This window comes from Aplysia californica, unplaced genomic scaffold, assembly GCF_000002075.1.
Source record: "Aplysia californica isolate F4 #8 unplaced genomic scaffold, AplCal3.0 scaffold01066, whole genome shotgun sequence".
NCBI classification, from domain to species: domain Eukaryota; kingdom Metazoa; phylum Mollusca; class Gastropoda; order Aplysiida; family Aplysiidae; genus Aplysia; species Aplysia californica.
Genome location: NW_004798336.1, coordinates 124989 through 150970, shown reverse-complemented (window position 1 = coordinate 150970; position 25982 = coordinate 124989). Strand labels below are relative to the sequence as shown.

The following is a 25982-nucleotide window of genomic DNA, read 5'->3' as shown; positions in this document are numbered from 1 at the left end:
TGTGTGTGTGTGTGTGTGTGTGTGAAGAAGAAGACGAGAGAGAAAGAGAATGTTTTGTGCGGATGCGCGTGTGCGTGCTAATGAGTGAAGCGCGCGCGTGTGTGTGTGTTAAAGTGTGAATGGTGGGTGGTTGGCAGGTGCTCTGGTGTGTTTTGCTCCTTCTTTCACCTCAAATCTTCTGGCGCTCCTATGACCTTATGCAGTTGCGAGTAAAACTTGTGAATATTATGCGTCTCTGTGTGTATTTGTTTTATTGTTTTCTTTTCTTTCTTTTTTTTTTGGGGGGGGGGAGGAGGTGAGTTTTCCTGGGTGGAATTGGAGTGTTTGCGAGGGTACTAAACCTGTGCAATGACCTGTTTTGGCGATCAGTGGTTAACCCTGTGTCTACGCTGACTTATTCTGTCATATATCCATTTCTAGATACAGAACACTCGTGCTTCGTGGGTGGTTGGCGGGTGCTCTGGTGTGGTTTGCTCCTTCTTTCCTATAAAAAATCTATCGCCCTTATCTCCCCTTCTTCTTTTTTATGTTTGTTACTCTCTTGTAACTCCTCTAATCTTCTGGCGCTCATATGACCTTATGCAGTTGCGTACGTCGTACAAAAAAAAACTCTACTAAAACTAAAACTAACTCGTGCTTGTAGTCCCTGTCGTCAGTACTGTTTGTTGTGCTGACTTGCTATTTTGGTATCAGTTTCGCCCCCGATTCTCAGAAGTGTACAAGTAGGGTGACCCCGTAGCTCGCTCAATGTAACCCCAGTATTTCGAGTGTTCATACGTTCCTTTTCCTAGTCGTTAGGAGAGTGTTTTCTTTGTTCTCCTCTTTCCTTGGTTGTTTGTTTTTTTTGTATGGATTTCTTGACGCCATCTACAAACGTTTTTACTTTTTCTCCGTTTTGACAGTTCAAAATTCTCCCCGATGTCTGTGGTGTAATGGTTCGGCTTTCTGTCTTGCATACTAAAGACTTGAATGCAATTCCCGTGATTTGGTTTGGGGGGGGGGGGTGTTTGCTTGCTGAGCTGCTGTTTTTTTTTCCTGCTGGTTTCGTTTTCGTTTTCACCACAATTCTTGAAACTGTAGAAGCTGGATTTGGAAAACCCAAGGCAGGGTCATGCGATAATTATACCTTACTCAGTTGCTAGTAAATTTAACGTGTGAACATATTTTTGTTTTTTTGTTGCATAGCGCCGACTGGAAGTTTTTGTTCTTTCTTTTAAACAGTTGATTAGGATTTTAGTACTAATATAGTGGATGCAAGGTGGGTTTTTATTGTTTCTAAGTTATTATCTAAAATAACAATTTTTTTGACTTTATTACAAAACGCACGTCTTTGTAACTTGGAAGAACTTCTTAGTAACTTAACTTAGGGGATCTTTTATATTACTAAGGGCTTGTGTTGTAGAAATGATAAATAGATTTTCATTTCAACCACGTTTATTTTTTTAATCATTTTTTTTTCTTCAAAGTAAAAGTTTGTTCTTCCTTATTGTAGTCTTTCCCCCACCCCAAAATACCCCACCAATACCCATGTACTTTTGGAAGTGTAAACTGAACAGGTTTATAGCGGTTTGCCTTTTTTTTAATTTATAAAAGAAAATATATATTTTTTAAATATTCCAGAGTCTGTGAGTGGGTGGTTGACGGGTGCTCTAGTGTGGTTTTCTCCTTCTTTCCTATCAAACCTCTATCGTCCTTGTCTCCCCTCCCTCTTTTTTATCTTGTTTTACTCCCTTGTAAAACCTCTAATCTTCTGGCGCTCATATTATGACCTTATGCAGTTGCGAGCACCGTTAAACTTCTACTAAAAATAAACTAAGAGTCTGCGATGTAATGGTTTCACTCTTCACCTAGTATACAGAAGACATGAGTTCAGTTCCTGCGGAATGGGGGGGGGGGGGGGAGAGAGGAGTTTATTTTCTTTAGCGCCCCCTTTTTTCTGCAGGTGTGCCATATCCTTCTTAGCCCTTGTTGGCCCCTGATAGACAGAGTCGAAGCAGTGGGTGGTTGGCGGGTGCTCTGGTGTGGTTTGCTCCTTCTTTCCTATCAAACATCTATTGTCCTTATCTCCCCTCCTTCTTTTTTATGTTTGTTACTCTCTTTTAACACCTCAAATCTTCTGGCTTTCATATAACCTTATGCAGTTGCGAGCGCCGTAAAACCTCTACTAAAACTATTAAGTACCACCTCTTGTAGCCCCTCTTTCTTTACTGTCCCTTTTGTGCTTCTGTTTATCGTGTTTGTTTGTTCCAATGTAAAATAGCACCATTGTGACGGTGGTTTTCTCTTCAATTCATGCTACAAAATCAACATCAGCAACAACAAAAACAACATCAGCAACAACATCAACAACAACTCGACAACAACAGCATCAACATTGCTACAAATCAGCAACAACATCCCTACTCGTAGGTTGTTGGCGGGTGCTGTGTTGTGGTTTGCTTCTTCTTTCCTATGAAACATTTATTGTCCTTATCTCCCCTTCTTCTTTTTTATGTTTGTTACTCTCTTGTAACACCTCTAATCTTCTGGTGCTTATATGACTTTATGCACTTGCGAGCGCCGTAAAACCTCTACTAAAACTGTTTGCTTGTCCAAACATAAAAATAAAATAGGGCCATTGTGCTAGTGGTTTTCTCTTCAATTCAAGCAGCAACAAGAGCATCAATAGCATTGCAACAAATCAGCAACAACATCAACATGGCATCTCTTTGGGGTGGATTCAGGGAGATTGGACTGCCTCACCCGCTACCCTAGAGAGGCGGTGGTCCTGGCGAAGACCACACTCTTTGGGGCTCCAAACATTTCGAACGGATAGGCTACCACACACACACACAACATCAACATCATTAACAACAACATCGACGACATCAACCCCAACATACTTAACTACAACAACATCAACGACAACTCAACAACATAAACATCATTAACAACAACATCAGCAACAACATGACGTCCCTACTCAGAGCCCTATATATTTGGGTGGTTTGCGGGTGCTCTGGTGTGGTTTGTTTTATGATTGTTACTCTCTTGTAACACTTCTAATCTTCTGGCGCTCATATGACCTAAAGCAGTTGCGAGCGCCGTAAAACCTCTACTAAAACTAAACTAAACTAAAAACCCTATAAATATCTCTTTTCCTTCCTCAGGGCCCCGATCAAAAGACTGTTTGAGAGAAAGAAACGACAGGCCCATGTTACGTTTGTCTATTTCTTCAAAATTGGTAAGTAATTCTTCTGATACTGGAAGGTGGTTGGAAGGGCACCCTCTTTTTTTTCAATGGGATAAATGTTTGTCTTTGCTTCTTCTTCTTTCCTATCGAACATCTATCGTCCTTATCTCCCCTTTTTCTTTTTTATGTTTGTTACTCTCTTGTAACTCCTCTAATCTTCTGGTGCTCATATGACCTTATGCTGTTGCGAGCACCGTAAAACCTCTACTAAAGCTAAAACCAACTTACTCTCAGGGGTGGGTGGTAGTGGTTGTGGACAGGTTCAACTTCTTTTCTTCCTATCTGCTTTTTCTCTTGGGTCTTTCTTGCCTTTTTCCCCTGCACTAAACGACCGCTATTGCACCTGTGTGCTTCTCTTTAATGTAAGCAAAATGAACAAACAATCTCGGATAACTTGAACAATATATTTGCCACGACACAGTGAAATCAGGCGCTTGTCAAGGAGTTATTGGTATCATCTTAAAATTTGTTCATTTGTCTTGCTTTTAATGAAAAAACATGCATTCATCTTGAAAACACATGATACCAACCTGGCGTCGTCGTCCAGTGTGCGCGCGACGGCCCACGGCGAGAACTGGTCAAGTGGCGAGGGAAACCCCGCGCGACGCCAAAAATAGATGGCCGAAATACGTCTCTATATTTCAGCCAATCACGGAGATGTGCTACATGCTCGCTGTAGCTTCAGCGCTTGAAAACAAGTCGATATATTGGCGACTGAAGAAGGTGGGGGTCGCCTGGTTTCAAGGGTAAAATTAGCGTGAAAGTGGTTTCCAAAGTTAGCTATTCCCTTAGCTTGAGAGTCCGTGGAAACTGAAAATTTACATTTTTTTTGCTTTTGTCGTCGTTTTTCAGTATAATCAACACATAGATCTAAATGTGTTCTTTTATGGACATAAAAGAAGTTGATCCAAAAAACACAAATTTGAAAAAAAACCTCTATACCTGCGGAAAAATGCCAGTTTCTTCATTTTCATTATTTTGACCAGCATTTGATTTCACCACACTGCCTAACATATGAGCTTGTGTTTTAGGTAGAAAATAGGGTAAAAATTAGTCTACTTCAGCCCCTAGCACCATTACATAAAATCATCGTTCACATATGATTTCTTTGCTACCTGCCTGTTGGCCCCGCAGACAATGGAGTACCCCCGGAGCAGTGCCACTGACTGTAGTGTCTTTAGGCCATTCCCAAAGGGGGGACATTTCTCATTCTAATGCATAGTAGAATTGTAAATGGGCTGATCCAACAATGTCATGCTCATAACTGTGCCTGAACTACAACAGGGAACTGCTGCTTTTTCTTTCCTAATCTTTACTATCGTCATTTTCCTCTACTTCTTTTGTATGTTTGTCACAATCTTGTGAACTGCTATTTTCGGGGTGCCTTGATAGTCGAAGCAGACTTTGTGTTGTTGAGGCTAGAGAGGTGATCAGAGTAAGTCTGATTCCCTGTAAGGACTTCTCAGTTGACATCCACCCCTTAGCGCTCATATGACCTTATGAAGTTACGAGCGCTGTAAAACCACTACTAAAACAAAAACAAAGACAATGGAGGCCTAGAATGTACACTGTAGGCCGAGTACTGTACTCTGCTTTTTTTTTTGGTTTTTAAAAAAAAATTACTTTTTATTTATTTCATTTGCTTTTTTTGTATGTGTGAATGTTTTGAATTCACGATTTGAGTCGCTCTCTGTTCTAACGCAGTTGCACCCCCTTTAACATTTTGCAAACGATTTGAATTTGTAAATTCTTTAAAAATTGTGAAAATTGCAAATTCAAGTTGCAAGTGAAAAATACCCTTATACAGTTAGTTTTGAGCAATGAGCTGAAGCAGATCTTTACCCAAAAACCAGCATGTGTGTATTTTAGTGTTTTGTGTTATTATGCATTTGTTATGATTGTCTTATTATGCTTGTGGGTGGTTGGCGGGTGCTCTGGTGTGGTTTGCTTCTTCTTACCTATAAAACATATATCATTCTCATCTCCCCTTCTTCTTTTTTATGTTTGTTACTCTCTTGTAACACCTCTAATTTTCTGGCGCTCATATGACCTTATGCAGTTACGAGCGCCGTAAAACCTCTAGACCCCCAGTGGGTCGGGGGATATAAATAGACACACTGCTTCGTCTGCAGAAGGTACTACCCCTTCAAAGGCGAAGTGTCGCACTTGGACCCCAACCCTCTGCGATCTGGATGCGACACCTGCTTTGGTGTATCGTACTCTTCTCTTTCTTTCTTCTATCTTTTCTCCCACCGCTGACCTCATGAGCAGCAAAAAGAGAGGTCACCCCTCCCACAGAGTGGGCGGGGGCTCTCGTGGCCTAGAGGTTAAGGTGTTGGCCTCTCATTCAAAGGTCCCGGGTTCGATTCTGGGTAGCGACCAAAAAATTTTCTTCTCTAAAATTGTCTCCTTTCACATCCTTTCCTGATCTCTAACAATGTTCTGTTGTCTGCTTTCATTTCCACTTTCTGCCCCCACCCCCTCACCTCCTTTGCCCCCTCCTGTGGGCTCCTGACTCTTTCTGCAGCCTTTCTACTGCTACTCCTTGGCTCCTCCTAACTGCTGTCTTTCTGCCACACCCCTGATCTCCTGGTAGGAAAGATCTACACCTAGCCTTCTCGGACAAGGGCGAAAAATCTCGGAGGGCCCGTGTGCAAGTTGCGCAAGTTAAAGATCCCTTGGTGGTCTAAAATCGATAAGAGTAGGCTTCGGCCGCCACCCGGGCAAAATTCAAAATTTCCTACCAACGAAAAAGTATTAGGTGTGTCCCGCGCGCTCATATGACCTTATGCAGTTGCGAGCGCCGTAAAACCCTATACTAAACAAACAAACAAACAGAGTGGGCGCCTCGTTGACCGCGAGGTGCGACCCGTGCGGAGGGAAACCGGGTACCTGGCGGTTGAGGTGAGATCAGTCTACGGACTGTCCCTTGCCAACACACCTCTTTGGCCCAGGTTTTCCTCTTAGATGGGAGGGTGGCACGGCCCATGCCACTCAATCGGTTGAGAGTTGAAACCCCATCGAGTCCTGGGTCAATCTTGACGGGAGGATCTTGTACTTTCCCTTGAAGAGTATAGCTCTGGGGTAGCCGTGGCACAGCTCCGGTTATCCGAGCAATGTGTCCCCTTGTTGGGCTCGGTGGCGGGCAGGGAACCCTGGAGTCTAATCACCTAAAAAACTCTCATGGATTCTAAAACCGTTAAAGACCCTTCCCCAGCTCCCAACGTTAAAAAGTCTCGGCTCGCGGAAGCGGGTGCGGCCGCCGAGCCGAGCAAAAATTCTAAATATAGTAAAAGGACCTTTACCGATGCCTCCTTCCTCCCTCCTCCCAAGGAGCTTCTGAGGCAACCGTACGTGGCCATCTCCAGTACAAAAGACGCACAGAGAAGAATTACCGATCTCAACGTCTTTAAGACTGGAGATGCACTACAGAAAGTTCTGGGATACATTCCCACATGTGAACAGAAACTTTCCTGTGGTGAACTCCTTGTCAAGTGTGCAACTGAGAACGAAGTGACCAAACTCCTGGATACCACGACCTTCGGTGGTATTCCATGTAAGTCCGAGGACTACCAGAAATTTAACCGCTTGAAGGGCGTCGTCGGCAGCCATGAGCTGAAAGGCTGCTCCATGGAAGAAATTGTGGAGCACTGTGAGGGAGTGGTTGAAGCCCGCCGGATTACTCTTCGGCTGGGGGAGACTACTATTGAAACAAACACGATTGTCCTCACATTCGAATCGTGTCGCCCTCCAGCCACCGTTCGGGCATCCTACTTGGTACTCGATGTAACACCCTATGTGCCGAACCCCCTGCGCTGTTTCAAGTGTCAGAAGTTTGGCCATAGCCAGTCACGGTGCCATCACGCAGCCGTGTGTCCTCGTTGTGGCAAGACCGGGCATCCTGAGAAGGAATGCAAGGCTAGTCCTTGTTGCCCCAATTGCCACCGCCAGCACACAGCCTTCAGCAAGGAGTGCCCGACTTGGCTCCAAGAACGTGCCATCCAAGAATACAAGGCTCGAAATGGCTGCTCCTTCCAGGAGGCCCGTAAGGCTGTCTGCCCGCCAATCATAATCCCAGTCATTGGCCGGTCATACTCAAAGGCAGCCCAGGTGGTCACGAGGTTGGCAAGTAATTCTACTGCCGCGGCGCCGACTTCCCAAAGCTCGAGATCAACAGGCAAGTCTCTGTGCCAAAAAACAAAAAGGCCCCGACTATCCTTGTGGCAACCCCCTATGAAGTGCCACTTTCTAACCGCTATGGGGTTCTAGGGGAGGACGGGGAGGACTCTTCCTCCGCCCTCTTTTCTCCCCCTCACCCCTCTTCTATCACACTTTCTTCTTCTTCTTCTTCTTCTTCTTCTTCTTCTTCTTCTTCTTCTTCTTCTTCGACCTCACAGCTCATCCCTCTGATGAGGTGTGAGGTGAGCCCTCTCAGCCCCCTCCCATCTGCCCCACGTCCCCTTACCCCTCCAGCAGACAAACCCCTGCCTATGGAGGAGGACAGCTCCGACCCCCCTCCCCGGCCTGACCCCGTGAAAGGCGGAGTCTGTCACTCCTCCAAGTCCCCCACTAGACTGCCGTCCAATCCAAGACGGCAACCTAGAAAACACTCTGCCTCCCCCACAAGGAGGAGTCAGAGTGTTTCTTCGAAGCCGGGGCCTTTGAGCTCCAAAATCAAAACTAAAAAGACATAATGACGGTCCTGCAATGGAATGCCGGCGGAACCCGACCTTCCATTGCAGAATTGCAACACCTACAGGCCACACTGCCCACGTGTGGCCTGTATTCAAGAAACAAAATTCGCGCCGGCTTCAACCATAGACTTAAGAGGATTTACTGCGTACCATCACATTCACACGGAGAACCAGATTGCTTCCGGTGGTACCACCATCTGTACACCGACAACAACACACTCCACAGACAAATACGTTTTAAGACGACCCTCCAGGCTATTGTCGTACTGGTCACTCTGCACAGACCAATCACGATCTGCTCAGTTTATATCCCACCAAATTACCCCCTTAAAATAACCCAACTAAATAACTTAAAGGCTCAGCTTCCAAAACCCTTTATTTTGCCAAGTGATTTAAATGCCCACAGCCCCCTTTGGGAAGACAAACCTACAGACCAGAAAGGAAAAATAATAGAAGATTTTTTATTTCAAAATAACATCTGTCTCTTAAATGATAGGTCCCCAACTTACAGAAACAGAGCCACTTATGGCTCTTCATCCCTTGACCTCACCTTTTGTACCCCTGACCTTGTCCCAGATCTTGAGTGGTCTGTGCTGGATGACCGTACGGACCATTTCCCAATGCTTCTCAAAAACAATAGCCTCCAAAACGACCAGATTCCAGAACGCTTCAACTTCAAAAGAGCAGACTGGAATGGGTTTGCCAATCAATGTTCCCAGATTCTGAACCCCACTTTCGACCTCAACTACAATAAATTCCACGAAAAGCTTTTAGAAATATGCCAAAAACAAAAACAAAACCCCGGAGGAACAAGATCTGGTTCTCTGAGAAATGTGAGGATGCAGTAAAGAAAAAGAAGGCGGCGTATCGAAAGGCCGTCAACAACACCACCACAGAAAACAAAATTAATTATTTAAAGGCTCGAGCTGTGACACGTAGATGCCTCAGGGAGAGCAAAAGACAATCATTAAAAAAATACACCTCCAAAATCAACAGCCAGACACAACTCAAGCAGGTTTTCAAAATCGCAAAAAAATTCTTGGGTAGACGCTCAGACACCATTCGGCACGTCCAGAGGCCGGATGGAACCACAGCTGAAACACAAGTAGACATCGCAAACACAATAGCTACATCTCTCGCCAAAAACTCATCCCAAGCAAACTACAACACCACTTTTCAAAACATCAAAACTAACAGATAACAACAACACCTTAACTTCCACTCAAACAACACTGAAACCTACAACGCAGACTTCACAATAGACGAACTAGCATCGTGCATCTTGGACCTGTGCAACACAGCCCCGGAACCGGATGACATCCACAACCAGATCATTAGACACTTATCCTCAGAAACACTTACACTCCTACTTGACATATACAACAACATGTGGCGGTCGCACTCCTTTCCGGAGTCTTGCCGTCTCGCCACTGTCATTTAATACCCAAACCAAACAAAGACCACTCACACACATCCAATTACAGACCAATAGCACTTTTTTAGCTGTCTGTGCAAACTTATTGAAAAAATGATTCACAGACGACTCATGTGGTTTCTGGAAACAACGGGCTGGCTGAGCGGTCTCCAGTGCGGATTCAGGAAAACTCTATCCACTCTGGATCACCTGGTCCGCCTGGAGACCTTTATACGCAAGACGTTCGCTGAAGAAGGCCACATGATTGTCATCTTTTTCGACCTAGAAAAAGTCATCTCTTTCGACCTAGAAAAAGCCTTCGACACAACCTGGAAGTACGGCATTCTCCGAGATCCGCACGCCCTCAGCATATGCGGTCACCTCCCTGCCTTCATCGGCAACTTCCTGAAGAACCATTCCTTCCAGGTTCATGTCGGATCCTCCCTTTCAGACCCCCACCAACAGGAGGAAGGAGTCCCCCAGGGGAGCATCCTTTCTCCTCTCCTATTCGAAATCAAAACAGATTCCATCCCTTTAAAACAGCATAGACAGCTCGTTATACGTTGGCGACTTTCTGATATGCTGCCGTTCGAAAAATCCTCATCTGAGATCTATGGAAAGGCAGCTGCAAACGCAGCTGCACAAACTTGAAAAGTGGGCAAACGATAACGGTTTCAAGTTCTCCCTGTCAAAGACGGTTGCAGTACACTTCTGCCGAACAGGCAGACGTGTGCTGCAACCGGATTTGACACTATACGGGGAAAGGATTCCAGTCCAGGACCAAGCTCGTTTCCTCGTCGTTATATTTGACAAAAAACTCACATTCATACCACACATCAAAGACCTTCGTGTGAGGTGCCAAAAAGCGCTAAACGCTTTGAAAATTCTATCGCATCCGTAGTGGGGCGGGGACTCAAAACACCTTCTCCACCTGTACATCTCCCTTGTCCGGTCCAGGCTTGACTACGGCTGTCAAGTCTACGGATCAGCAAAATCACACATCCTGAAAATGCTAGACCCAGTACAAAACCAAGGTCTCCGCCTTGCTCTGGGGGCTTTCCGCACTTCCCCGGTGGAGAGCCTCCAGGCCGAGGCAAACATACCACCACTCTCTTTCAGACACACACAACTCTCACTACAATACGAAATTAAACAGAACTCAACCCCAGAAAATCCAGCGCACAACTGCATTTTTAAAACAAACCCAGAAACCAGAAACAAATTCCAAAACAACGAAAAACTCATCAAACCCTTTGAATCCTTGAGGACCTCAAAACGTACACTGTTCCAAATGAGACATCCAAAAATTTTCTTTTCCCTGACCTTCCTCCTTGGCACCTCACCAAGGCAAAAGTAGACTTACAGCTGACCACACACAACAAACAAAACACAAACACCAAAACTTTTAAAGCAGAATACAAAAAACTAATAGAAAAATACCGTGGTGCGAAGCTCATCTTCACGGATGGCTCCAAAAAAGACAATAATGTGGGCGCCGCAGCCCTATCTTCCAACAGTACACACCAGAGGAGACTCCATCCTGAAGCCTCCATTTTTTCTGCAGAGGCCACTGCCATTGACATGGCATTGGACTCCGTAGAAAATTCTCCTAACAAATCTTTCCTTATCCTCTCTGACTCTCTGTCTTGCATCACCTCACTCACAAACTACACACTCCTACACCCAAAAATAGTTAGGCTACAACAGAAAATTCACACCCGGTCTGAAACAGGAAAAAATATCATATTCGCATGGATACCTAGCTAGCCATGTGGGCATCCGAGGAAACGAGCAGGTAGACGACCTGGCCAAGAAATCCTCATCCCTTCTGTTGGGATCAACGACGAACACTCTCCCACCGACTGACTTTAAAAATAAAGTAAAAAAGTACACCTCCAGTTTGTGGGAGAGCAAGTGAACAAAACAGGAAAATACCAAACCGTATAATATAAAACCCAAACTGGAACCGCGAAATCCTTCGGACCTCTCCAGAAGAGACGAAGTCATTTTGCACATCGGACACACGGCCCTGACGCACAAATACCTGCTACAGGGAGATGAGAAGCCGTTCTGTGTGGAGGATGCGACAGAGATGTTACCATTAGACACATCTTAACCGAATGTCTAGACCTTCAAATGCAAGAAATTGCAAGACGTTTTTTCCTTCATTGGTCCCAACAGAATCTTGGATTTTATGAAGGCCATTGGCCTTTATGGGAAATTATAAAATGAAACGATATTGTTAAAAAATCTTATTGTTATTTATTAGAGTTGTTTTAAATTGAAAATATTTTTACACCAAATTTTTAATGTTTTAACTTTTAAGATCAAATAACCCATACACAGCCGTGCAGTAAACCACGGACAAAAACAACAACAACTTGTGTTTCGCGCTCTCATATTACGTTATGCAGTTGCGAGCGCCATAAAACCCCATACTAAACAAACAAAACCTCTACTAAACCAAACTGACTGTTTTGTCTGGTCCTCAGTTCATGACTACATCACATTCTACGGCCAGGATGGGATGGACAAAGAGGTCTTTGTGAAGTACAGACTCTCCAAAGTCAGAGTGAGTAGGGGGTTGGAGGGTGTTCTTGGTGTGGGCTATCTTTCTTGTTCCTCATCTCCCTGGCGTTTCTCCTCCTCCTCCTCCTCCTCCTCCTCCTCCTCCTCCTCCTCCTCCTCCTCCTCCTCCTCCTTCTCATCCTCCTCCTCCTTCTTCTTCTTCTTCTTTATTCTCCTCTTTCTCTTCTTCCTTCTTCTCCTCCTCTTCCTCTCCTTCCTCTTTCCTTCCTCTTCCTCTTCCTCCTCTTTTTGCTCCTCTGCTTTTTGTTTCTCCCATATCATTCTATTCTCACCTCTTCCCCTTCTTGGTGTGCAAATGTCGTTGGTTTCAGTGAGCGGTTGGAGGACACTGCTGGTATATCTTAGCCTTTCTCCTTTTCTTACCCTTTGTTATTTCTGTCTTTCATACATTTTCTCTGAGGAAAATAGCTTATCATTTTAATGTGCTTCTTTTTTCTTACTCAAACATTCTATTTAATCTGTTCACCTGTTAGTGATATGATCCACCATGTCTTCAGTAATTTCTTTAGGGATAGCTTTTGTTCTCTTTTTGACTTAATAGTTAATACTGCTGCTGCTGGTGATGATGATAATGATGATAATAATAACAGTGATAGCAATAATTAGTAGGGACAACAATGACATTAACTGTCATAATGATGATTACTATTAAAAAGTTTAATGAATATATAGAGAGCCTAATATATACAGGGTTATACAAAAAACTATAACTTTTTTGTAAATATTTTCCTCCAAACTCCACACTGAAGTTTTGCGTTTCAAATTTGCACACAACATTTGGAAGTCAAAAGGAATTTGTCTGATTTTCGTTTTAGATAAATCCACAGAATAATTTTGCTCTGCATAGCGCGTAAAAAAACCGATGCATTTTCAGCTATGTCCCCATTTTTGTAGCATGACACACTAGTTCGCCTTAGGCCTACCGCTAATAGTCCCAATGATTGCACCATATTGCAAGCTACAGTAGTCTAACAGGCCAACAGAAGTTTGCAGATAGTTTTTCTCAAGTTTCTTTTGGCTGCTGAGATCATGGTTAAGATAAGTGATGAGCAGAGAGCTTTTTGTGTTGAACATTTCCTCACCGCTAACTCATTTCGCACAAGGTACGGTAACAATGTTAAAGTGCCCTTAATGCCTTCTTTGATGTCAAGGGAGGAAATGGTCCATCAGTTAGGACATGTTGAGAATCAGAACAAAAAATTCCCAGACAGAACGACCACTTCTGATCAAACACACACCGTTCGCACCCCTTCAAACATCACCAACGTGCAGAATTCGGAAGATTAGCCGCCTAGCCGCATGAGGCGGCTGTTTGTAGACGATGTCTGCAGCAGAACTTTCTTACATCTCAACAGTCCACATCTAATTGCCTCTACTCAAGACAATAATTAGAGCAAACATGAAACTATTACCGAATGGCATCATGCAGAAGAGTTAACGCTCAGATGCTACTGGATCGCTAACAACAACAACAACAACAACAGTCCACATTTTCAAGTCGGATCTTTTTTTACGACTGTACCATTTTCCTGTTCGTGAAGCTGACATGAATCAGAGGCCACTCATATGACCGTATTCAGTTGCGAGCGCCGAAAAACCTCTACTAGAACTAAAACTAAAACTCTCTTTCTTCTTCCCCTCCCCCCTCGCAGGCCAAACAGAAGTACGAGATAGAGACAGACTTTGCCCTCAAGTATCTCCGCCGCGAGGGCCTAGATAGATCAGAGCAGCTGGAGAAGGAGTATCTCATGCATTCCATTGCCCAGCAGGCTTCGTGAGTATCTTCTTTGTCTGGATGGGTGGAAAGCACCATGGGCCGGTCCTATTTTTCTTTTCATTTTAAATTTTCTTTTTTTTTTTTCCTTTTCTCTTTTCTTTTTTTCTTTTTTTTTTTCCTTTTCTTTTCTTTTCTTTTCTTTTCTTTTCCTGTGTTTTGTCTGTCTGCTTTTCTTACTTTTTGCTTCCAATAAATGACTATCATTTTGTGCGGGTGCTCTGGTGTGGTTTGCCTCTACTTTCCTATCAAACATCTGTCGTCCTTATCTCTCCTCCTTTTTTTTTTTTTGTATTTGTTACTCTCTTGTATATAATTTTAAGAGGGAAATGTGAGATGAAGTTGGTTTGATACATTGATTGTAAATTGCTGATGACTTGCTTCTATTTGTAGTAAAGCATTGAAGAAACTGTCAAATCTGTCTATGAAAAGAGATGTGGCCATGTGCTCAGGCAGAAACACATTTACTTGCCAGAGGAATGCTATCCCAGCAGCAACTTTGTGGCTCAGAACTTGGACTACAAACGCTGCTAAAACAGTATCTTTCAAGTCATAGAATATTATTTCTGAGGAATGATGTGATAATTTAATCTACATATTATGAGTGGCATGTAATCTCATTAATAACAGACTTACACATGTATCGCATTTGCTTGTACAGTATAGACAACAAAGTTATAAATTATGGTGACCCCTAGAAAAAGAAATTGTTCAGTTTTTCTTTCTCTCAATTTTATGATTTTCTCTAATTAGGCCTTCTGCTATTGAAGGGTTCTCATATTCTAGTCAGTCATGGGGTCTAGTATTATTTTTTATATTGTTCTTCATTCTTTGATGTGATACTTATTCCAGAATCCATAGATTTATCCTTTCCAGTAATCATGCATTCTATATGTGTACATGTGGCATCGGTGGCCTAGTGGTTAGGCTCTCGGACTCGCAACCGTAAGGTCGTGGGTTCGAATCCCGTCATGGGCCCGCCGACGTTGTGTCTTTGGGGTAGGCACTTTACACGAATTTTCCTCACTTCACCCAGGTGGGAATGGGTACCCGGCTATAGACAGCGAAAGATCTTGTCATTTTGTTAGTGTTTGAGCGCTTAATCAGCTGCTTGCACTGAATGCTTCCCGGGAAGCTGAGAATGTTTCGGAGTGTTCTATGGTCTGCTGGGGTAATAATATAGTGTATAAAGCACATAGAGCCTGCTGTTGCACGGGGATATGCGCTATACAAATGCTATTTATTATTATTATTATTACCACTTTGTTTTAATTTGATTACCCAAAGAAATTCAATGATGTTTTTAAAATGTTCACCTCACTGCCGCTTTCCAGTCATGAAAATCTTAATTCTCAACTCACTATATTCAAAATGTGAACGAAAAAACAGTCAAAATAATTTCCAAACAGTTTACATGGAAAAAGACAAGGCAAAACAGCCATTAACATGTTTTCACTATTATTATTATTATTAGATAAATAGACAGACGGACCAATAGATAGACGGACGTGGCGGGTGGTTTGCGGGTGCTCTGTTGTGGTTTGCTTCTTCTTTCCTATCAAACATCTATCGTCCTTATCTCCCCTTCTTCTTTTTTATGTTTGTTACTCTCTTGTAACATCTCTAATCATCGGCACTTATATGACCTTATTGTGTTGCAAGCGCCGTAAAACTCTTACTGGGGGCTCTCGTGGCCTAGAGGTTAAGGTGTTGGCCTCTCATTTAAAGGTCCCGGGTTCGAATCCGGGTAGCGACCGAAAAATTTTCTTCTCTAAAACTGTCTCCTTTCACCTCCTTTCCAGCTCTCTAGCAATGTTCTGTTGTCTGCTTTCAATTCCACTTTCTGTCCCCACCCCCTCACTTCCTTTGCCCCCTCCTCTGGGCTCCTGACTCTTTCTGCAGCCTTTCTACTGCTACTCCTTGGCTCCTCACTGCTGTCTTTCTGCCACACCCTTCATCTTCTGGTAGGAAAGATCTACACCTTGCCTTCTCGGACAAGGGCAAAAAATCTCGGAGGGTCCGTGTGCAAGTTGCGCACGTTAAAGATCCCTTGGTGGTCTAAAATCGATAAGAGTAGGCTTCGGCCGCCACCCAGGCAAAATTCAAAATTTCCTACCAACTGAAAGTATTAGGTGTGTCCCGCGCGCTCATATGACCTATGCAGTTGCGAGCGCCGTAAAACACTTTACAAAAACAAACAAAAAAACTCTTACTAAAACTAAAAACGGATAGACAAACAGACTGACAAATGACAAGGTCACTAACTGCCCTTTTATTTCTCCTTTAGGCCCTTGCAAGAGTCTATCTACCGGGAGCGAGCATTCGTCAGCATTGAAAAGGAAGACTTCTGGTAGGGTGCTCCGGGTGTGCTGTGTGGGTGGTTGGCGGGTGCTCTGGTGTTGTTTGCTCCTTTCCTATCTAACGTCTATTGCCCTGTGTGGTTGGTGGGTGGTCTGGTGTGGTTTGCTCCTTTCCTATCAAACATCTATTGTCTGTGGGTGGTTGGCGGGTGGTGCTCTGGTGTGGTTTGTTTCTTCTTTCCTGTCAAACATCTATCGTCCTCATCTCTCCTCCTTCTTTTTTATGTTTGTTACTCTCTTGTAACACCTCTAATTTTGGCACTTATGTGACCTTATTTTGTTGCAAGTTCTGAAAATTTATTTAAACTAAACTAACTCTGTTAGATGAAAAATAAATTTGCGGTCTTGGATTGAGGAAAAAATAGTCTCAAGAGGCCTTCTTTTTTTTTTCTTAACCCCCCCTCTCTCTCTCTCTTTCTCTCTCTCTCTCTCTCTTTCTCTCTCTTTCTCTCTCTCTCTCTCTCTCTCTCTCCCTCTCCCTCTCCCTCCCCCCACATCTTCCCTGAAACACCCCCCCCCCCATCATTACTTCATTACTTTAAAAATAATATTAACAGTAATACAAACATGTATATAGTGTGTAACCATGCTCTACAACATGCTCTATGGGTGGTTGGCGGGGGTTCTGGTGTGATTTGCTTCTTTTTTCCTATCAAACATCTATCGTCCTTATCTTCCCTCCTTCTTTTTTATGTTTATTACTCTCATGTAACACCTCTAATCTTCTGGCGCTCATTTGACCTTCTGCAGTTGCGAGCGCCGTAAAACCTCTACTAAAACAAAAACAGCATGCTCTGTTGTTTCAAGCCTTCATTTTTTTCCCCAGCGTTAATTGGCCAGGTTTTGTTTTTTGTTGTCAATCCGTTTCTCTTTACTTCCTCAAATTCATTGCCGCTGATGTCTTTTCTGCTTCTGTGCACATTTTTTGAGTGGGTGGTTGGCGGGTGGTCTGGTGTGGTTTGCTCCTTCTTTCCTATAAAACAACTATGGTCTTTAGCTCTCCTCCTTTTTATGTTGGTTACTCTCTTGTATCACCTCTAATCTTCGGCACTTATTTGACCTTTTTGTGTTGCAAGTGCCGTAAAAGACTTTCTAAAACTAAAACATTTTTTGACCTTATAAGTTTTTAAAAAACTGCTGCAAAACCTGGTTCATTCTTTTTCCAGGAGTGCTGTTTGTGACTTCAGACGAGTGTTGGCCTTGAACCCAAACCTGCTGAGGGTAGGTCAAGTCGCTTCTAGCTGCCTTAACTGTAATCCTATCTGTCTTTCCTGTGTGGTGATTCCCCCCCGGGGCGGTGCCACTGACTGAAGTGTCTTTAGGCCACTCCCAAAGGGGAGACATTTTTCGTTCTAATGCTCAGTATCTAGTAGAATTGTAAATGGGCTGATCGAACACAATGTCACGCTCATAACCGTGCCTAAACTACAACGGGGAACTGCTGCTTTTTCTTTCCCAATCCTCACTTTTGTCTTTTTGTCCTCTACTTCTTTTGTATGTTGTTTGTCACACTCTTGTGACCCGCTATTTCCGGGGTGCCTTGATAGCCGGAGCAGACTTTGTGCTGTTGAAGCTAGAGAGGTGAGCAGGGTAAGTCTGATTCCCTGTATGGACTTCTCTGTTGACATACACCCCTTGGCGCTCATATGACCTTATGCAGCTGCGAGTGCTGTAAAACCTCTACTAAAACTAACTGCATGGTGATAATAAGAATAATGGTGACAATGATGTTAATGAAAACCATAACGTTTATAATAATACATATAATAGCAAAAATGGTAATAATAATTGTGACAATAGTAATGATAATTACAAAGTAATGATTACAATAGTATTGATAAACATAATATTGATAAACATAATATTGATAACAATAATATCAATAAATCCTTGGAGGGCACCTGTGCTAGGTCCTATTACTTTTTTTTCCTGTCCGTGTTTCTGTGTCCCTGTGTTGCTCTTTGCCGGCGCTCAATGACATTTGTCTTGTTGATGTGCTTCACTTTACTCTAGCTGAAGTAATGGTAATTACAGTACAACACAGATAGCTGGATGGGTGGTTGGCGGGTGCTCTGCTGGGGTTTGCACCTTCTTTCTTATTAAACATCAGTCGTCCTTATCGCCCCATCTTCTTTTTTATGTTTGTTACTCTCTTGTCACACCACTAATCTTCTGGAGCTCATATGACCTTATGCAGTTGCGAGCACTCTAAAACATCTACTAAAACTAATCAGAAAGCTCGAATTTGCCGGGGCCGGCCCCAGTAGTTCAATTGATCTGTAGTTTGAGGGATGTCTTACAAAGATAAGGAACCAAAAAAAAATTTTTTTAATGGAACGACAGGCACAGTTTGATGGATGTGGGGTTTTGAGTCTTCTGTGTTCAACCTATCCATGTTGTACTGTATATTACATGCATCCAGAAAGTTCATTTCACCAGTATTACGCCTGTGTGGTTGGCATGCTCTCTCTCTCTATCTATCTATCTATCTCTCTGTCTCTGTCTGTATGTTTGTCTGTCTGTCTGTCTCTCTCTCTCTCTCTCTCTCTCTCTCTCTTCTCTCTCTCTCTTTCTCTGTCTCTCTCTCTCTCTTTTCATGTGTTACTCTCTAGTAATAACTCTACACTTCAAGAATTAGTTGACCTAATTGTGTTGCAAGTATTAAAACTAAACCCTAACTGCCTCTCTACAGGTCCACTTTGAGATGGCTGGCTTATACCTGACCATGGGTAAACTAGACAAAGCCTTTGAGGCCAACCGACAGTGCCAGGAAAATTTCTCCCTCCCGACCTCCGCAGGGGTCGACTTGCCGGGTATCATGGCCCAGGCTAAAGCAATTGACAACGGTGAGTGTTGTCGAAGAATGGCGAATATAAAACTCTAATGGCTAAATGATGATGACAGCTCTAAATCACATATATATATATATATATACATAAATATATATATATATATATATATATATATATATATATATATATATATATATATATATATATATATATAGACCTATGTAAAACGGCCACCCATTGTCAAGGAGAAAAGTGGCCGTATAACACAGGGGGACATCTTAGGCAGGCCTGATCAAAATGAAGGAAGCAAAATCATTCTCTTCTGAGGTCGAAACGGGGCTGATCTCAGGCTTTAGACTGCTGTAAGGCTAATTCAAAACGTTTGTAGGTTTTTTTCTCAAGGGAGTGGGTTGTGCAAGAAGGGTTTTTTGTGTTGTTTTGTTGGGGGGGGGGGTTTTCTACGCTAAAAATGTATTTTAAAGATGTTTTTGATTCAAGTCATCTTACATAAAAACAGATTGCATGAGAACATTTCGCGGCCTCGGTGCTTTCGTGTCGTATCTCTATTTTTTTAAACAGTGAAAATGTGACTTCTTCTTAAGCTCTTTAGCTTGTTTGTTTTTATCTTGTTTTAACTCTCTCGGGTTCGCCACTTTTTGAGAAAATTGTGTTCATTCACAACCTCTTCAGATCTTTGCCCTGGTGTGAGTAAGTCTTGTACTATAACCAGGCTTATTATGTATCTATGTAAAGGAAATTGAATGTAGAATACAGTAAAATGATAACAATTAATTTTTTAAATGTCTGCTTTCAGTGGTGACCTACTTTAACTGTTACTAAAAATAGATTGCGCGCACAATTTTACATGAAACTGACAAACATAAGGAAGGGAGAAAATAAAGTATGATCAGATTGACCCAAAATTTATTGATATGCTAAAAGAATGTCCATTTCTGCTCATGACAGACAAAGAATGAATAATGTAGGACCCATATGAACACTTTGGTGGCACATAGAAAATTACATGTATTTTGGTGATAATTGTTACCGAAAATAGAATTTTCACAAAATTCTTTGATTACTCCCATTGTGCCAAGATTAGGCTATGACATTTCTACAAAAACATTCAAATCACATTATTTGACAATAAAAGAAGAGAATTCATCATCTAAAAGGTTTATAAACCAACTGATGCTAGAAAAATTAAAACTTGAGCTAAAAAACAGTGACGAAAACATTTGTGCATACATTTCCACCCAGAGTATGTCATTGAATACAAAAACATCACTCATACTCATTAGCTGGATGATCTAAAAGAAGACAGTTTCTTGTGCTACTAAAACAGAAGTTTTTTCCACACTTGTTACATTTGACACTAGAAACTTTCTCAAGACGATAACAACGAAAACAATTTCTGCGCTAGAGATGGACGAGTCTCTTTCATTGCCGCAAGGTTGGCCTACTCGTAGGTGTATGTGCAGATCTGCAACACAAATGCCTCCATTCGAAAGAGTGAAGAAAGCACCTGTTGGAAAATAGATACACAAGAAAGAATCGTTGATAAAAGCCATCCATGATAACAGATATTTATATATGATAAGATAAATTTGATGGATCCACGAGAGAAATTTTAGGTGGATATATAGGCTATACCAGTACATCAACATACAACATTCAGCAACAACACAGCAAAGTACACATTACAAATTATACAACGCTCGCACCAATGCACCATTCAATCAAACAAATGTACACACACAGTACATCTGTGCGGGATGAACCCTTCTCTCCGTCTCGCTCATTCTTTTACCCTCTCTTCTGCCCCCCCCCCCCCCCCTCTGTTTCTCTCTTCCTCTCATGCAAGAGCACACACACAGAAATACACACACACACACACAAACTCTCTCTCACACACACAGTGTTCAACAGTGCAACAGTTAATTTTGAACGTACACAGACATCCCAATTTGTCCGTAAATTCTTGTTCAAAAGTAAATGAATAGTCAAGCAAAGCATATGAATTGTTTCATTATTTGAGAAAAAAAGCCTGAGCATTAGCAATATCTACTGATTTTTTATAGTCTTGTTGTAAAAAATAATGATTATAAAAATGCAAATCGAGCGGGGAAAAAATTCACCTTGTGTCAGATATTTCCGCATTTTGTTTGGTCCGGTCCTCATCGAGATGCAGGCCTGGCCGCAGCGTCGGCTTGAACTTGGGTACCTTGCATCGCCGCTTCACGTTACGAACCAATGAAGTCACCCCTGTCGGAAAATGCTCAGGAACAAGGCATGTTAGAACAAGTCCAGCAAGACTTTTTTTCCCACCACTCCAATCATACCACTCTCCAATTGTCAGACTCAGTTTACAAAAATGACAACTCGCAACTCACCAGAGCTCAGGCCACATAGACTCTAGATCTAAATAAATTATTCCCTTGTTCACATAAAAATTAAAAATTGATGATACATTTAAATTGAAACAAATAATAACAAACTGCAGTAGATAGCAAACGTTATCAATCAGTTGTAATGTTGTAAACTAAGAGAATTGTTTCAGGATCCGCCATTTTGAACGTAAACAAGCAGCTAGCAACCGCACCTTGGGTACAAAAAAAAAAAAGCCAAAAATATAATAAAAGCGAGAAAAACTTATCAATTCTAACCAATTTCTTAAGAAAACATCAAATTTTAATCATTTATACAATAAAACACACGTTTTAGTACCCCCCCGGGCCAATATTAGGTTTTGATAGGTCTAGCTGTTCATAGATGCTCAATGCAATCATCACTTACCAGTTGGCTGCACCGCTTGGTCCTGGTTCAGGACTTGCTACGTCATTGTCAGACTCTTTATCTGATTCAGAGTCTCTGTCATCGATAGAAAACTCACTAAATGAGTCATCTAGACCATAATCAAGGTCAGAATCGGACATTTTACTTGAAAACTTGTTCGTTTTTTGTGAAGACCGTCGAGCAGCTGTTCTTTGTTTACAAAATGGAGGCGAAGCAAACGAAAGCAGTTACGAAATTGAGGTCATTATCCGGGCACCTGTAACGGCTAACTCTTTCGAAAAAGGAGTTACAAATTGTGTATTTATAAAAGTTTAGCCATTCCTTTACCGAAATAAACCACATAGCAGACTCTAGGCAAATTTTTATAGCGACAGCAGGCTTTGCTCTGGGCCCACCGGCGATCGACTGATATCGGTCGATATAAAAGGGCGTGAACTCGAGAGAGTTAACCATTAGCAGACGAAAGTGAACCAGCTAAAATATCTCTACCCATACTCATTAATAAAAATACACGCAACGAGAACAAGATGTGTTGTTTCGTTGAGATAGTTTTTTGTTTTTCTCACATGTTTTTTGTTTTTTTCCTTTTTCCTTCTGTGTTGCTGCATTATGATTCCAATCTATAGCCTGGAGGAGGAACCATCCATCAAGGTAAGATATGATAAGGCAGATGGTTGGAGGGTGTTTCTTGGAGGTCCTACTTTGTGTAATTTTGTACCTCGAGGATAACATGCAGGGCGACTCTGAAGCTCTGGGTTTTTTTAGGGGAAAAGTTGAGTACTGTGCTCTGTGGTGTACAGCAAACAAAATGTTTTGGGCTGGTGATGAATGGGTTTTTTTAATACCTCCTAAAATGGGTAGTTTTTTTTGTTTTGTGTCAATGGTTAACGGGGGCCACTGGTAGGTCTAACTTAACTTTTTTACCGCTCCTCTTTTATGTGTGTCTGTCTCTCTGCACTGATTCTTTTTTGATATGTTGTTTGTCTTTTTTTTTTCGATTTGAGAAGTCTGTAAATTTACTGGGGTGGTGGATAATTGGAAAAGAAATTTTCTTCTCAATGCTGTGAATCTTGAGAAGTTGATCCTAAAAGGTCAGTTAATATAAAGTGTTTTTCCTATGGGAAATTGAGAGCAGGTGGTTTGAAGGTGCCACTGATAGGTCATACATCTTTACTGTGCTTCTATTGTCCCCTTTTGTCTTACCTTTTCCGGGGTGCCTTGATAGTGGAAGCAGACTTCGTGCTGTTGAAGCTAGAGAGGTGAGCAGAGTAAGCCCGATTCCCTAGCCTGTAGGGACTTCTCCGTTGACATCCACCCTTTGGCGCTCATATGACCGTATGCAGTTGCAAGCGCCGTAAGACCTCTACTAGAACTAAACAGTGACTTTTATTGTGTCGATGGGCTTCGCTTCTCTTTATTCTAACAAAGTGTCAAAGTCTCAAAATTGGGTGGCTGGCGGAAGCTGTGGTGTGGTTTGCTCCTTCTTTCCTAACGACATCTATTGTCCTTATCTCTCCTATTGCTTTTTGGTGTTTGTTATTCTCTTGTGATACGTCTAATCTTTGACACTTACCTGACTTTGTTGTGTTTTTGGTGCCATAAAACTCTTACGGTGAGTGGTTGGCGGGTGCTCTGGTGTGGTTTGCTTCTTCTTTCCTATCAAACATCTATCGTCCTTATCTCCCCTTCTTCTTTTTTATGTTTCTCTTGTAACACCTCGTCTTCTGGCGCTCATATGACCTTATTGTATTGCAAGTGCCTTGAAACACTTACTTACTAAAAATTTTTTAAGAAACGAAAAAAATTGAACCTTCCCCCCCCCCAGGTCAAGGGGGCTCAGCACAGACCTGGAACACCAGCAGGAAGAGACGGCAAGTGAGGTGAGTGGGTGACTTTTGACATTTGCAGTTTTGGCGATGCACTTCAGTTTTTTTATAGAGATGGTTGGAAGGGTGCCTTCCAACCATCTGTTTAAAAAGCACCCTTCCAACCGTCTGTTAAAAAAAAAAAGTGGTAGGTGTGATTTTCTGCCTCTCTGTTGATTTTGTCTATGCCTCATCATTTCCCCAACCCCCATCTTTCAGGTTGGCGGTAATTTCAGTGGTCCCATTTTTTTATCTCATATACGGTCGCTTTTAAGGACAAGCGGGCTAACCCAGATTTCGGGGGGTTCCTGAATTCTTGACCTACATCAAAAGTGGGTATTGCCCTACTTATAGAAGAAGTTTGGTTTCATTGGTGTGTATATTTGTATGGTTATAGAGAAAACTCTCCTTGTCTTTAAATGAAACTGAACAAGGTTCCAAAAGCTTTAACTTCGATTTTCTCAAAACAGCATTTTTCGGGACAGCCCCCTTGTGCTTAAAAGCAACCATATGTCATTGCATTTAGTTCTCTCATGAAAAGGGAGATAACTGTTCCTGTCTTTGCCCCACCATGCGCCCCCCCCGCGCCGGGTTTTATGTCATCACTTTCAGTCCCCTATTGACAGGAGAGATAGGTCATATATTTCCTCCCATATTTTGTGTCACTGCCAGGACCCCTGTGATAAAGCAGGTAAACTTTGTCCCTTCATATGGTCGCTTTTAAGCACAAGGGGGCTATCCCGAAAAATGCTGTTTTGAGAAACACCAAGGTAAAGTTTTTGCCCCTTGTTCAGTTTCTTTAAAAGACAAGGAGGGTTTTCTCTATAGCCAAACAAATATACACACCAATGAAACCAAACTTCTCCTATAGGTAGGGCAATGCCCACTTTTGGTGTAGGTCAAGATTTCTGGAAACCCCTGAAATCTGGGTTAGCCCGCTTGCCTTTAATGCGACCATATATCGTTGAAATTGCACAGGACAGCCACTCATTGTGGAGAAAAATGGTCATCTTAGACAGGATGTCTTGAACAATGTCATTTTTATGATTATTATTTTTTAACGCCTGAGGGAAAGTTGTCATTTGTACTGGTGATTGGGGTGGGCAGGTGGCTGAGCAGGTTTAACTTTATTTCATCACTTTCAGTAACTGCTAACTTTCTTTCTTCACTTTTACTCCTATTGAGACAAGGTGAGTAACTCTTGTGTTTCTTCTTTCCTATCAAACATCTATTGTGTTTATCTCCCCTCCTTTTTGTGTTTGTTACTCTCTTGTAACACCTCTAATCTTCTGGCGCTCATATGACCTTATGCAGTTGCGAGTGCCGTAAAACCTCTACGAAAACTAAAACTAAAAAAAAAAACCTCTTACTAAAACTAAGTGTCACTTTTTATTTCCTCGCCTTCCAGTCCCCGAGTGACAAGGGAGGTGACCCGGGACTGATCTACCGCCACCAGCTGTGCTCGGGCTCCACGGCCTTTCTCAATGGTCAGTACGGCCAGGCCCAGGAGCACTTCCAGCGGGCCCTACGACTGCTGACAGACCAGGTAGGTCATTTGGCTACTGCAGACCCGTCACGGGCAGTTGCTGCCATCTTTGTGATTTGTGGCGAGGCTCATCTCTTGAATCCAACAAACATGCCATCTTTGCTTTGTGTGTTTATGCTACTTCCATTAGTGGGTGCAGGGTTCCCGCGGCCTCCTTGAATTCAAGGAGTCCTTGAAAACTGCTTGAATTTGCATTCAAGGAAAAATCTCCTTGAAAACTCCTTGAATTTTGCCAGATCGGACAGGAACACGTGTACAGGGTGACTGCCAGGCCCCCGGGACCCCCTGGAATTACCCAGGAATTTGAAAAAAATCGCCGAGATCCGGAATGCAACGGGAATTTGAAGAAATCTGTAAATTGCCCCGTGAAAGACCCGCGGAAATACTTAAAAGTTCTCGAATATATTTGAAAACCAAATCCAATAACGTCCTTGAGTTCATTTTTGCCGGTCGCGATTGTGATATATTTATTCAGCCTTTCCTGGCATGAGAGTACATTACACGCGCACATGCCATGCGGTAATGGCGGCAACATGTGGAAGTATGTGCGATACCGGAGCTCGATCGGGAAAATCAAGATCTACTTTCGCTTTCGTTACCACCCAGAAATTTGCCGATAGGGCCTACAGTAGTCTGATAACGCCACATTTGTAACATGCAGGCTCTGCATTACATACGCTGTGTCGCCATGAAAATAAATCGTTTGTCCTGTGCTGTCACTTGTGTGAAAAAAACAAAAGAAAAAGAAAGTTATACAAGCTTCTTGTCGGGCTCGCCATCGTGACCGGTCATTGAACCTGTGCGTTTTCGTCACATCCATCGTGAGTATCGGCGATGGTTGAGGTCACCAAAGTTCATGCAAAGTTTGAGCGCTGCGAAGTATAGGACTCGGGAATGAGAGGGTTATTTTTTTTAAGACG

General features: G+C 42.5%; 1 protein-coding gene across 1 annotated transcript in view; it reads left to right on the top strand.

The window, feature by feature from the left end:
- Nucleotides 1-3149: 3149 nt before the first annotated feature.
- LOC101848395 overlaps nt 3150-25982 on the top strand; it is a gene marked incomplete at its 5' end in the record, with an annotated part of 76418 nt that continues 53585 nt past the window's right edge. The window contains 9 exon segments of the mRNA XM_013089862.2: nt 3150-3223; nt 11833-11912; nt 13582-13703; nt 15991-16053; nt 17230-17284; nt 18756-18909; nt 22278-22302; nt 23477-23531; nt 24925-25062. Coding sequence (XP_012945316.1) covers nt 3150-3223; nt 11833-11912; nt 13582-13703; nt 15991-16053; nt 17230-17284; nt 18756-18909; nt 22278-22302; nt 23477-23531; nt 24925-25062 — 766 coding nt within the window.